A 12,678-nucleotide genomic window follows, 5' to 3' on the forward strand; every position below is an offset into this window, starting at 1 on the left:
GGAAGAAGAAAAGGAAGAAAGTGAAAGAGCAGAGAAGAAAAAAGAACAAAAAATAAAACGAAAAGATTTAGAAAAACTTAAATTTAATTTAAATAATATTTGTGAAAGTTAATTCATTTTAACATTTTGTTTTGCCAGCCACTCTTTCAAGAAAGTGTAAACACTTTTTCTCCCAGCCCATCGTTAAGGGGATAATTAATAAACTTCAATCAAGAATAAGAGAGTAAAAGGTCCCCATAAAATTTAAGTGCATAAATAATTTTTCCGGACAAATTTAATAAATACTTTATACATTTTCCTTTATTAAATTTGAAACTTTCTAAGTTCGTGCATCGTAACAAACCATGAGATAAACAATAGGAGAATCAAAAGTCAGACATAGTAAACTTCCCACGTGTCCATCCATCCACGTGCGCCCCCTCCAACCCCTCCACCCCTTCTTTCTCACTTGGTCACTAAACACTGATTTTCTTCCTTTACAGTTCAAACGCAGCTTGATTTTGAGTTCATCTTTTCTGCTAATCTCAATGCGCTTTTTTCTTGAAGTTCCCATCTTTGATTGGTTTAATGGAGTGCTTGAGGTCTCGAATAATGGGAAAGAAGGCATTTTTTATACTCTTTGTGCTGCCTACGCGTTTGTCTCCTTCATTGCCCTGGTACACTAATTTGAATCATTACTTACGTTTCTTGGATTATACTTCTGTTTCCACTTTATGCTATAAAATTCAACTCCAAGTAGTACTTTTTTACCATATTTTATGACACGAGATTTATTGCCTACCATTTGGATTGACCATTATTGCTAGTTGATTAAGTGTTGTAATACCCACATTTACTATAATACCAAATCACTACTTAACCTCGTTTTTTATTAGGGCAATTTCTTCGGATTTATTTCATCCATTCAGAGTTAATATGAGCTCCTAACTTACGCTGGGTTGTTTAAAATTTCTGGGCACGTTGTTTTGGGGTATGCCCCTAGGTCTATTTCTTAGATCTAGGATTTTGTCGTTGAATTTGCCTTTGGCTTCGTTTGGATGTCTGGAGGAAAATTTGCCTGTTCATAAAAATTGCAGCATAATATCGTGAAGCATAGGAGATTATTTTCTTGGATGCCCTTGTTCGAAAGGAAAAGGAAGTTCAAAATAAGATAAAAATAATTTTCCTTCAGGTTTATATATTTTTGCAGGACTTAAGGTTGGGATTTTTTTATTTTGAAAATTTGTAGAAGGCTTTACCTACACGTCCCCTTCCGATCAAATGCAAAAATGCAAGAAAATCAACTTTTCAACCATTTTTCTCCTGAATCATGGCAACCAAATGGTACATTAAGGTTAAGACATTGACTTATTTTAGCAAAGGGATCATTTGATTTGCAGGTGGATAAGGCGTGGCAGTGACCAATGATGAGAAAATTTTAGTGATTATGTCGAGTGCATACCATAGGCCTATCTCATGGGCTTAGTGGACTTGTGTTAATGCTCACTAAGAAAGGGTTAGTTGATTCTCTGTTGGTAACCATGGGCTAGGCATGCTCGGGCAAGAGCTCCACGCTTGTCAAACCATGGGTTTTAGTCTTGCTAGGATTAGGAGAAAGGTAAAGAGGAGTTGAAGTTGACACCAACCAAAGGTATGGAGAAAATATTTTGTCGTGGGGAAATGTTTCACCTCGGATACTATTTTCTGAATCATTCTTCCCGTGCTTGATTGGCTATATAGTAAACAATTTATGGTTATTGTTAAGTATAAGATAGGCAGAAAAGCGGTTTTGTGATGTTGACAACAACATCCAGATTGGTTAAGGCAAGTGATGTAAAGTAAATTTTATTTTATTTTATAAAAGAATGCAATTCATGTTCATATAAGTAACGGAAGTCATTTATCGGCTTTAGGTGAAAAATACTTCTCCAGAGAAAAAGCATTTTCCATAATTCAAGACAAATCAAATCAGATACCGAGAAATGATTTGATCAATCACTACATTTCTAGAAAAGATTTTGTATCATACCAAACACATCCGTATTAATTTTGGATAAGCTACTCCGTCCGTTCCAATTTATGTGGCGGAGTTTGACTCCATGCAGAGTTTAAGAGAAAAAGAAAGATTGTTGAAACTTATGATCTTAAAATTGACATTACATTTTTGTGGCGGTAAAAGTATGCTAAGGATAACACCCAGGGGTGTGGTCTAGTGGTCAATTAAGTGAGTTGAGAATGATGAAATCTTAGGTTCAAATCTCAACGGAGAGAAAAACACTAGATAATTTCTTCTCATTTGTCCAAGCCCTGGTGGATAGAGTTACTTGCTTCCTGTTGCTGGTGGGAGGTAGCAGTCCGTGAAATTAGTCGAGGTGCACATAAGCTGGTCCGGACACCACGATAAAATAAAAATGCTAAAGGTAAAATGAGAAATTTATAGTTGTATTGCTTTTAAATATAGAAAGGTGTCATTATTTTTTGAACGAACTAATAAGGAAAAGTGGCACATACAATGGAACAGAGGGAGGAGTACTGCTTTTTTCTCTCACTTTACCTCACTGTCTGAGAATACTTCTTTGAAGTTACATTGCCTTACACATAAAAAGTGATGGACCCTCGTTTTGTGCTGCTCCATTGCTTTAAAAGATAAGGTGATCGCTTTTAGTAACACTAGACTTTTTACTGCTAGGGTAATAAATTAGTTGGCAGGTAAGGAAACACAGGAGTTATGTTCAAAGATACAATTTGCGGAAGTCAGAATACTCTTATTTTCCTGCTATTCACTATTACCAAACTGAAGGGTTGACATTTGGTTGCCTAAGTTTTATTTATGAACTGTCGAGCTACCACTCTAAAGTGCTTTTGAGGTATTTGTTTCCCCCTTAACTTCATATCTTTACCTAATCAGGAACTATATTCTCAAATATGTTGAATTCAACTTAACTGAGATTTTTTGCCTAGCCTGAATAAGCAACTTATCGTATGCATTGACAGCAGATCATAAAAAAGGTCACACAGTTGCAGTCCTCTCTTTACTCTTTGCAACAGATATTCACAAGAGGTTAAGAGCCATAAAAAATGAGCTTAAAGTAAATGACAACATGCAAGGGAAGCAGACTTGTTAACACAAGACATATTTAATTTTGACTCACGATCATGAAGTGGTAAACGCATTTCTAGGCTCGAAACAAAAGAAAGATTAACACATCTATTGGTAGTAGTCTATTAAATTCTGTATAATTGACCTAAGCATTGCAATGACTGTCTTGTATTCCTCATTCATTTTTTAAGGATAATTTAATCAAATGGAAAACAAATAGTTCATCCGACAAAACCTAAAGGGATAAGAACAACAACAACAATAACCCAGTGAATTCCCACAAGTAGGGTCTGGGGAGGGTAGAGTGTACGTAGCCTTACCCCTACCCTGGAAGGTAGAGAAGTTGTTTCTAAAAGACCCTCGACTAAGGAAAAGAAGAAAAGAAGTAGTGGCAACAAGTAACAACTACAACAAGATATTAAGGTAACGAAGTGAAGATAACAATCAAACAATAGATAGTACTAGCAATCTAAGGATAAAAGGATACCATATTAACACAAATGCTACCGGCTTGAGAAAATCAAGGGAACACGCTCGCCTACCTACTAACCTTCTACCTTAATCTTCGACCTCCACACCCTCCTATCAAGGGCCATGTCCTCGGCAAGCTCCAGTTACGCCATGTCCTGCCTAATCACATCTCCGCAATATTTCATAGGCCTACCTCTACCCTTCCTCATACCCACCAAGGCCAACTTCTCACACCTCCCAACTGGGGCATCTGTGCTTCTCCTCTTCACATGCCCGAACCATCTCAACCTCGCCTCCAGCATCTTATCCTCCACGGGAGCCACTCCCACCTTATCCCGAATAACTTCATTCCTAATTTTATCTAACCCGGTACGCCTGCACAAAACCAAAAGGGACAATGTAGACAAAAGAGTTTTACAGTGATTGTAACTCCATCAGATGAAAAAAAGAGGAATTTATTAAAAGGTCTGCCACCCAATTATATATCTCCGCCTTTTCTTTTGCATGTGATTTTTAATTATTGTTTTTATGCTTTCCTGTTGAAGGACTATGTGCGTGTTTGTATGTCATGTTGCTCAGCAGGAGAGGGTGTGTGGAAAGGGGTGACACTTGTTTATTGCAAGCTTGTGTTGTACTATTTTAATGGTCTGGGCACTAGTAGTAATGATGACACTGCAGTTTTTTTAATACTACAGTGGGATTTGAAAAACTTGGAAATTTATCCAAATTTCCATCTTTATCTCACTAGCTTGTCTTGATTAGGCCTACTCCAAATTCTCGGAATTTATCATCTCAGCAAGTTTCCACATGTTGTATTGCAGGTACAACTGATCCGCATCCAATTGCGTCTTTCAGGAATTGGTTGGACAACACAAAAGGTTTTTCACTTGATGAATTTTGTTGTCTGTGGATGTAAGATTTCCTTTACTTTCTAAAAGTTCTGCTAGAAACTGTTCGCATCAAGTTATTCTGATGCTCACAAGGACCACATGATTTGTTGGCAGTGAGAGCGATTTTATTTGGCGTCTACAGGAGTGTGTTTTATCTAAGACCAAAAGTAAGTCTTTTCTTTCCCTTAACTATTCTAATATCCACTTTGCCGGTGAATAACTTGCAGAGTAGGCTGCTGTCTCCTAAAATTCTAGAATGTACTCTCAAGGGAATTACACTGCAAGAGAAGGAATTTAACTCATGAATGTCACCGTTTAAGAAGCATTTGTCTCATTTTGATGAAACAATCATTTCCAATTCTTTGAGCCTGAACTGAGAACAATTTATCCTTGTTTAGCATCAACTCATCACCAACCTAGTAGATATCACAGAACTGTATCAGTAGCTGCAAGCCTGTGGTTAGTGTATAACCTATGGACTTAACTTCGCCTTGTTTAACATCAATTTACTGTCTGTTTGAACTGTCTTGTGAGCAATTCCCAGTCCCAGAGCAAAAATAGTCAAATCGTCCGTTCCTTCTACTCTCGGCTTTCTTCTGTCTCTCTTCTTATTCCATGACTTTGTAGTTGATATGAAAGTTTCTGACCTTAACAGATTGATATTTCCAACTCTTGCTGAATTTGATTGCAGTTTACATATTAGAACAGTAGTGTTTTTATTTTTTATTTTTAACCATACCATGCATCAGAACTGGGATCCAAGTTTTCATATTTTCTTTAAAGAACAGGCATTATGGCATTTACTTTGTCAATTTAGCTAACACCAATCAACATTTAAACAGGCACTTGAGATGATGCTTCTGGATCTCCCTGGTCTTCTATTCTTTTCCACATATACGCTGCTAGTTCTATTTTGGGCTGAAATATACCATCAGGTAATGCTATTTGATTCTCAAAAGTTTTTAAGGAATCACTCAGACAAGATAGTTTCAAGGGAATCATGTTAAAATATTCCTTAATATATTCGTTGTGGAAGAAGCCTTACCTATTATAATTATTTTCATCATGGATCAGGCCTTACTCTTTTTTTATTAATTTTTTCTCAGGCAAGAAACCTTCCCATTGATAAACTTCGACCTGCATATTATGCAGTTAATGCAGTCGTGTATCTTATACAGGTAGTGCATCAAAGCTCTATTCACTTCACAGATAATATATCCCATGTATAAGCAATGGAAGCCTCTCTAAGTTTCTTGCTATTTATAGAACCGTAATATGACTGCAGATATGCATCTGGATCTTCATCAGGCTTGGCCCGACTTCGACTGGTGTTGAAACTGCTAAACTTTTTTTCGCAGGTAGGCTACATATATGCTAATTGTTACTAAAATATTGTTGTCTACAATCTTAATTTAAAAAATCTGAGTCTGCACTTTCTGCAGTTATTTCGTTTTGTGCTGCTCTGGGATTTGTCATGTATGGTGGAAGGTAATTGGTGCCCCAGTATTGTACAAGTGCCCATATTCTCTTTCCTATATTCATTTCATGAAATTGATCTTTTTTCTTTTCCTTTTTTAATCTCCCTTAAGGTTATTCGCAATGCTTCGGCGCTTTCCTATTGAATCTAGAGGCCGTCAGAAGAAGCTTCATGAGGTTTGTACCTGTTGTAACTGCCTTCATCTTCATTTTGTCATTCTCTTGCCGTGTACATGGCAATTAGATGCAAGACTACATTCATTTTGGTGCTTATTTTTGCCTTGAGAGAAACAAATCCATCTTCATTGAAGCTTTGGTGCCAAGTCCTACCTTGTCTTTCCGGCCATCATAATAGTATCTTGACCAATTAAAAACTAGAAATGTAGTTCCCAGCTCCATCCATCTTTGTTTTGGTTGATAGTGTAGACAGTAGGTGCTATCTTCTAGCATGAAACTGTCTAATTTTTGGTAGACAAAGTTATCATGAGAGGATATGGGGTACCTGGTGAAATGCTGAAATAATCAAAATATACTGATTTATTTTTTCCGCAAAAGATAAAGGAAAAATGATTTATCGTGTACTCGATATTAGCCAATCAATCTATTGAGCCTCAATCTCGGGGGTCAGCTCTTCAGGTGCATGATTCGTTCTGTATTATACCAAATCCAAATGGTTTCATTGTACTTAAAGGATAGCGTAACAAATTTTGAGCGTTTAAATGTAGTTTGTATAATTATAAGGGGAAAGATAATTATTCCTGTGCAATGAGAATGTGATCTATTTTGGTCTTTAATGTCTATCGTTGTGCAGGTTGGCTTTGTGACTGGTATTTGCTGCACTTGTTTCTTGATCAGATGTATAGTGGTAAGTTTCCACCAAATCCAGGATACACATATTCGGCCTTAGCATGATTAAGAAAATGCATATTTCCATGTTATTTATTTGCAGGTTGCTATTTCTGCTTTTGACGGGAGTGCTGATGTTGATGTCATTGACCATCCTGTTCTCATTCTCATCTATTACATGGTAATTTAAGTTATTTTAAGAGTTCAGTTTCTAGATTTTTTACACCATTAGGTTAAATTTACCTACACCAACTCTTGGGAAGCCATGATAATCTAGTAAATAGAGTAATAACCATTCTATAACTGATTAAAATTCAATTGACAACGTAAAAGTTCTTTACATTGTTATGTCTGAAATTGAATTTAATACTCTATTTACGAAATTGAATTTAATACTCTATAAATGTTCTTTACATTGTTATAACCAAATTCAGCCCTTGTGGAACATTTGCATCTGTAACTTTATTTTTCCATTTTCAAGTCCATTCTTAGGTTTTTTTTTTTTTTTTTATTTGTCTTCTCATACTTTTCATGCTCCCTTAAAGCTTTTTTTTAGGCGTAAAAGATCTTTCACGAAGATCCCTTTTTTTCTTCTCCATTTTATTCAGGTGGTGGAGATATTGCCTTCTATATTAGTGCTCTTTATCCTGCGGAAATTGCCTCCACGACGCGTATCAGAGCAATATCATCCTATTCAATAACTGATAAAAGAGCAACACTGATATTAATGCTTCATAGGTTTTGTTGGGTGAAGCCTTTTCCATGCAGCGAAGTCATTAAAAATATTCACAATCTTTTTTTTTGGGTGGGGTGGGTGGGTGTGTGGGTGTTGGCGTTTGTTCAATTGTGTTATGGAAAAGAGTTCTAGTTTGACTGCAACTCATAATTGTTAGAAGTCCTGAAATTATTAGCTATTCGGAGTGTCATAGATAGAGAAGAATTTTGATACACCTAAGAGAGTAGCAGTTATAAGTTTAATGGGACTCAAACGTACTACCTGAGGTTAAATTCTTTGGTTATTTCAATTTATATCGTTTCTCTTGTAAAACCTCAAAGCTAATGTTCTTTGTTGAAACATGTCGAGAAGTGGTACATTATGGGTAGTTCTTTTCTTGGGTATTTGCATGGGCATGGTTACTGCCACTGCAAGGGAACCTAAAAGTGAAAACGTGGAGTTATTTGGTCGAAGATGGCCGCCTATTCCTTGGTGGAGACTACCATGGCGGGTATACCACCCAAACTACCCGCCATTGCCTCCGCCTCCGCCCGCGGTTGCTAATGTGATTCCGCCACCGGTGCACATGGCCCCACCTCCGCAATCGCACACGGCTCGTCCGCCACCGTCTCTGCCCCCTATTACTAATGCAGTTCCGCCACCATCTCCACCACCGCACATGGCTCCACCTTCCCCTCTGCCACCACACGCTGCTACATCACTACCTCCGCAACCATCTCCTTCTCTTCCCCCAATTGATAATGTGGCTCCTATTCTGCCACCACCGGCTCCAGCATTTCATTCACCGGTGGTTAATAAACCTCCTTCAACTCGGGGTGATGAGCCAAGTGATTGTTCGATGGTTTTGATAAACGTGGATGGGTGTGTATCAAATTTGATCACTTCCTTTTTCAATGATCAAGTTTCATTATCCATTGATTGCTGCAGAGTCATTTCAAGAATTTCAGATGATTGCTTTGACGCAGGGTTCACACACTTCAGGGTGCCCGTTTTCCTAACAAAAGTGAGGGACTATTGCAGTCACCACCCGACATCACTTCCACCATTGCCTCCACCTCCGCCCTCAGTTGATGATAATGCTGTCTCGCCGTCACCTCCACCACAACACGCGGCTCTACCTCTGCCGCCGCATGTGTCTCCATTACTACCTCCACAACTACCTCCGTCCTGGCCCCCAGTTGATAATGTGGCTCCTATACTACCACCATCACGTCTAGCGTTTCACTCACCGGTGGTTAATCCACCTACACCACCACCTCCTTCACATTCGCCATTGCACCCGGCTGCACCACCACTTATGCCACCACACGCGGCTCCATCACTACCACCTCAACTACCTCCATCTCCACCACCAGTTCATGATAACATGGCTCCTATAGTGTCACCACCACCTTCATTGACTCCTCGGGGTGATGAAACAAGCGATTGCTCGACGGTTCTGATCAATGTGGATGGGTGTGTATCAGATTTAATCACTTCCTTTTTCAAGGATCAAGTTTCGTTATCCGCAGATTGCTGCAGAATTATTTCAAGAATTTCAGATGATTGCTTTGAGAGAGCGTTCACGCACTTTAGGGTACCAGTTTTCCAAACAAAAGTGAGGGATTATTGCAGCCACCAAGGCTGAAGCATGAGCAGATCTTAACAACACATATTTCATGTTTCCTGGGCGAGTCCATTCCTAATAGAAAAGAAAAAGCGGATAATTAATGTGTATTTTTTTTATAGTAAATTTAGTTTACTTGATAGGATTCTGAAGAAAAATGACCAAAATATTCATGTAGTTTGCTTAATGACAATTAAGAGTGGTTGAGTTAAATACTTTCTTTACCTTTTACTTAAATTTCTTTATGTAGTTGATTCATGTCGATATTACATTTCAGCAATAGTGACTGCAAGGCAAAAGTAGATTTTGCTAGCCTTTAATTAGCAAAACGAAGAAGAAGGAGAGAAATAGTAAAGTATTTATTTATCATCACTATTTGGATCATACACCGTTTTACAGATGTTTTGGATGCTAGGTAGAGAGGGTTCAAATTGCTATTTTACCGTACGCCAAGACTAATTGCTTTTTCAAAATTAACCCCAACTTGCCCTTCTAAATTTATTACTTTGGTATCCTCTTCTTTTCTCATTTTTCTAATTCTATTAATTTTCTTTACTTGAATTCAATAAAATTATTCTATAGTTTAATCTGCTTCAAAAAATTTCCTCACCACGAAGTGAATTCAGATTCTTCCTTTCTTAAAATTCGATGAAGCATGCAAAGATATTTGTTTAAATTATTTAGTCTATCTTGAAATGTTTTTTTGTTTTATACTGTACTGAACTTTCTGATTTGGTGTATAGCTCTTTTTTCTAATTATTGGAATTAATTTAGTATTTATGAAACAAAAAAATTATGCCCTTTCCTCTGCAAATAACAACTTCTCAGTAATAACAAGAAACATTCTAGAGTTAAATAAATTTTGTTAAATTGGATTTCTTGTATTAAAATTTGTTAAATTAAATAGAAAATTGGTATAAGTAGTATTAAATAATTTTCTTGTATCGTTTTAAAAAATATTTTCAACTTTGTTAAAACTTTAGAATGCCGACTTAAAATGACTTCATTTTGCTATTATGCTAAGAGCAAAAAGGAAGAAAAAAAAAGTGATCAAACCTGGCTTGTCCTATTTGACACCCGTATACAAACAAATATCATCATCTTTGACTGAATCTGCTTATACAAAATTTTGGGTTCGTCACTATTGCTAGGTTCATTAATAGAGGAGAACGTAATCAATTATATAACGAGCTGAGAAGCTAGTAAAAAAATAAGAACAGGAAATAATGATAACAAAAAAGTTCAAATAATGACCTTGTTACATATAATGCAATATAATCTTTAAGGCTATTTTTTTTATATAAGATATGCTTATATTGGAGAATTTATAGGACGGTGGGATAGGAAGAGACTAGAGGTAGGATAATGGTAAAAATTTACCTATACTGAGTATTTATACCAAACTGTATTAAGTTATTATAATTTAGTGATTTGAAAAGGTGAAACTGTATGTTTATTTACCCTTGAATAACAATTAAACTTATAAGTATTTTTAAGGATATGTGATTTCACTTGGCACAAATTGAGAAATATGAGAATTAATATTAGAAATTAATTGTAAAATAAAGCAAACCAATATAATGAGCGGTTATGGCCTTCGAGCTAGATCGCCCTCGAACCAACAGAGTATGCTATAAAAAGTATGAATTGAACAACAAAGCTTGAGAGAAAATGTAATGTAGTACTTTGTTATGCGTGAATATGATGATCACAAATTGATTAGAACCCTCTTTATATAGTAGAGTAATACTACTTATGGTACAATTTTAAATACAAAAGGAAATCCCATGATTGACTAAATGTCCGGTCTTGACTTGATACGTGCCGAGATTTTTACCACGATTGCCCGGTCACGAATATCTCGACTTTCTGTTATTCGGTTTAGCAGGCGTTCTTCGATCACGCTCGGTCCCTATCTCGTTGTGGTTTCGATCACGGCTCGTCTCGATCTTGATCGATCATCGGCTCACGAGCTTAGCGATCCATCTCTGTGCCATGTTCCGATGCAATGCGAGGCCGAACCTTGGTCTACCACCCCGGTTTCAGTTAGCCATACAAAATTGGAGCAGTCCAATTTTGACCGTATACAATGTTAATTAACCATGGCTTATGGAATTCAACCCTAACGGATTGAGACGAGTTAAATAACACATTTTGACCACAAATTTCTACATTAGCCTAATTATAATGCTATTAATGCATAAAAACTATAGGATACTTTTTAATGCCTTTTAATTTGGCATATTTCGGATTTTTTTTTAGTTATTTTGCGTTGCACGGAGATTTCTTCATTCTTGTTTATCTCCTTTATATAGAAGATCATAATGGATTTGGCCACAATAAAAGATTTAGAATAATGAAAGTAATATTTAATTATAAGGACTTGACATCATGCTTATTTTTTTTTTCAAGAGAGATACATTGCACCAAATCTACATTGACTTCATGTTTAATTATTTATTTGCCAAAGCAGGCAAGGGCTATCAATAGTCACCAATGAGAAAAGGAAAATACGTATTTTAAATTATTTCAGGAAAATAGCGTGTGTACCATTAAGCATCATCCCATTCTCAACAAAATGTATTATTATTATTATTATTATTATTTTAGGACAATTTATCGGTCCTCTTTATTTATTCGTAGTAGTCACCTATCTTTGCCACTTTTCTCAGATAAACAACCAAATATAACTTTTCCTAAATGATCTATAATGCAGTTAGTTGGTTTGTAAGGTCAAAATTAACATGTATAAATGTTCTACATATATTAGGGAAGAATGCGAAGCTCACCAAATCTCGAAATATGAAAATTTGCCAAACTTCGGAAGGAATAATCAAAACTTATGTTTCGTGTAAAAAGAACAAATAAAATGCTAATCAACTTTATTATAAATGTACAAAAGACTTTATTTCACCATCTATCTACAGAGGCGGATCCAGGATTTCAAGAGGATGAGTGCACTATTGTGAAGATGCGAATTTAGAATTTATATTTGACGAGTTTAACTTTAGTATCTACCATATACCCACTACACTTTTGAAATTATAGGTTGAAAAGTATATTTTTTTTAAATTTTTTAGTGATTTTTACATATATATTTATACTCCGTGCCGAAAACAAGACCGTCCGGAGTGAGATTTGAACCACCAATTTCACTCGTAGAGGTGCACCCAATGATTATTGCACCATAGGAGTCTTTGAGTACGAGTTCACAAGCGTATAATTATGTAATTCTCAAGAAATATAACATTATTATACATGGTTTAGGAAAAGGAGTATGGGTTCACGTGAACCCATACCGTAAGGCTTAGATACGCCTCTGTCTATCTAAGAACAAATTGATATCCAAATATATTATAAAGAAAAAAGATGTTCAACAATAGATTAACGATCATTCCTTTTTTGGTTAAACTGAGTATAATGATATGTACAAGTTGACTTTTTTGGACTCAAACATCTCACAAGCAAAAAAAGCCTCTCTACAAAAATGATACTTGTGTACTATAGTTAGTAGCTATATACGGATAAGAAGGCATGGAATATCAATTTTTTATCCTTTATATAAATGCTATGA

General features: G+C 36.2%; 2 protein-coding genes across 2 annotated transcripts; both read left to right on the plus strand.

Annotated features, from left to right (window-relative positions):
• Nucleotides 1–420: 420 nt before the first annotated feature.
• On the plus strand, nt 421–7,567 carry LOC104245083 (tobamovirus multiplication protein 1-like). Its single transcript, XM_009800643.2, has 11 exons — nt 421–656; nt 4,372–4,462; nt 4,555–4,607; nt 5,283–5,375; nt 5,547–5,618; nt 5,726–5,798; nt 5,883–5,928; nt 6,030–6,093; nt 6,728–6,781; nt 6,866–6,943; nt 7,371–7,567. The coding sequence occupies exons 1-11, from the start codon at nt 528–530 to the stop codon at nt 7,461–7,463; spliced, it is 846 nt and encodes a 281-aa protein (XP_009798945.1). The 5' UTR covers nt 421–527; the 3' UTR covers nt 7,464–7,567.
• A 271-nt stretch (nt 7,568–7,838) lies between these two features.
• LOC104245086 (leucine-rich repeat extensin-like protein 3) lies at nt 7,839–9,125 on the plus strand. Its single transcript, XM_009800649.1, has one exon. It carries the CDS (start codon nt 7,839–7,841, stop codon nt 9,123–9,125), a length of 1,287 nt encoding a protein of 428 aa, XP_009798951.1.
• The last annotated feature ends 3,553 nt before the right edge of the window (nt 9,126–12,678 follow it).

This window comes from Nicotiana sylvestris, chromosome 1, assembly GCF_000393655.2.
Source record: "Nicotiana sylvestris chromosome 1, ASM39365v2, whole genome shotgun sequence".
NCBI lineage: Eukaryota > Viridiplantae > Streptophyta > Magnoliopsida > Solanales > Solanaceae > Nicotiana > Nicotiana sylvestris.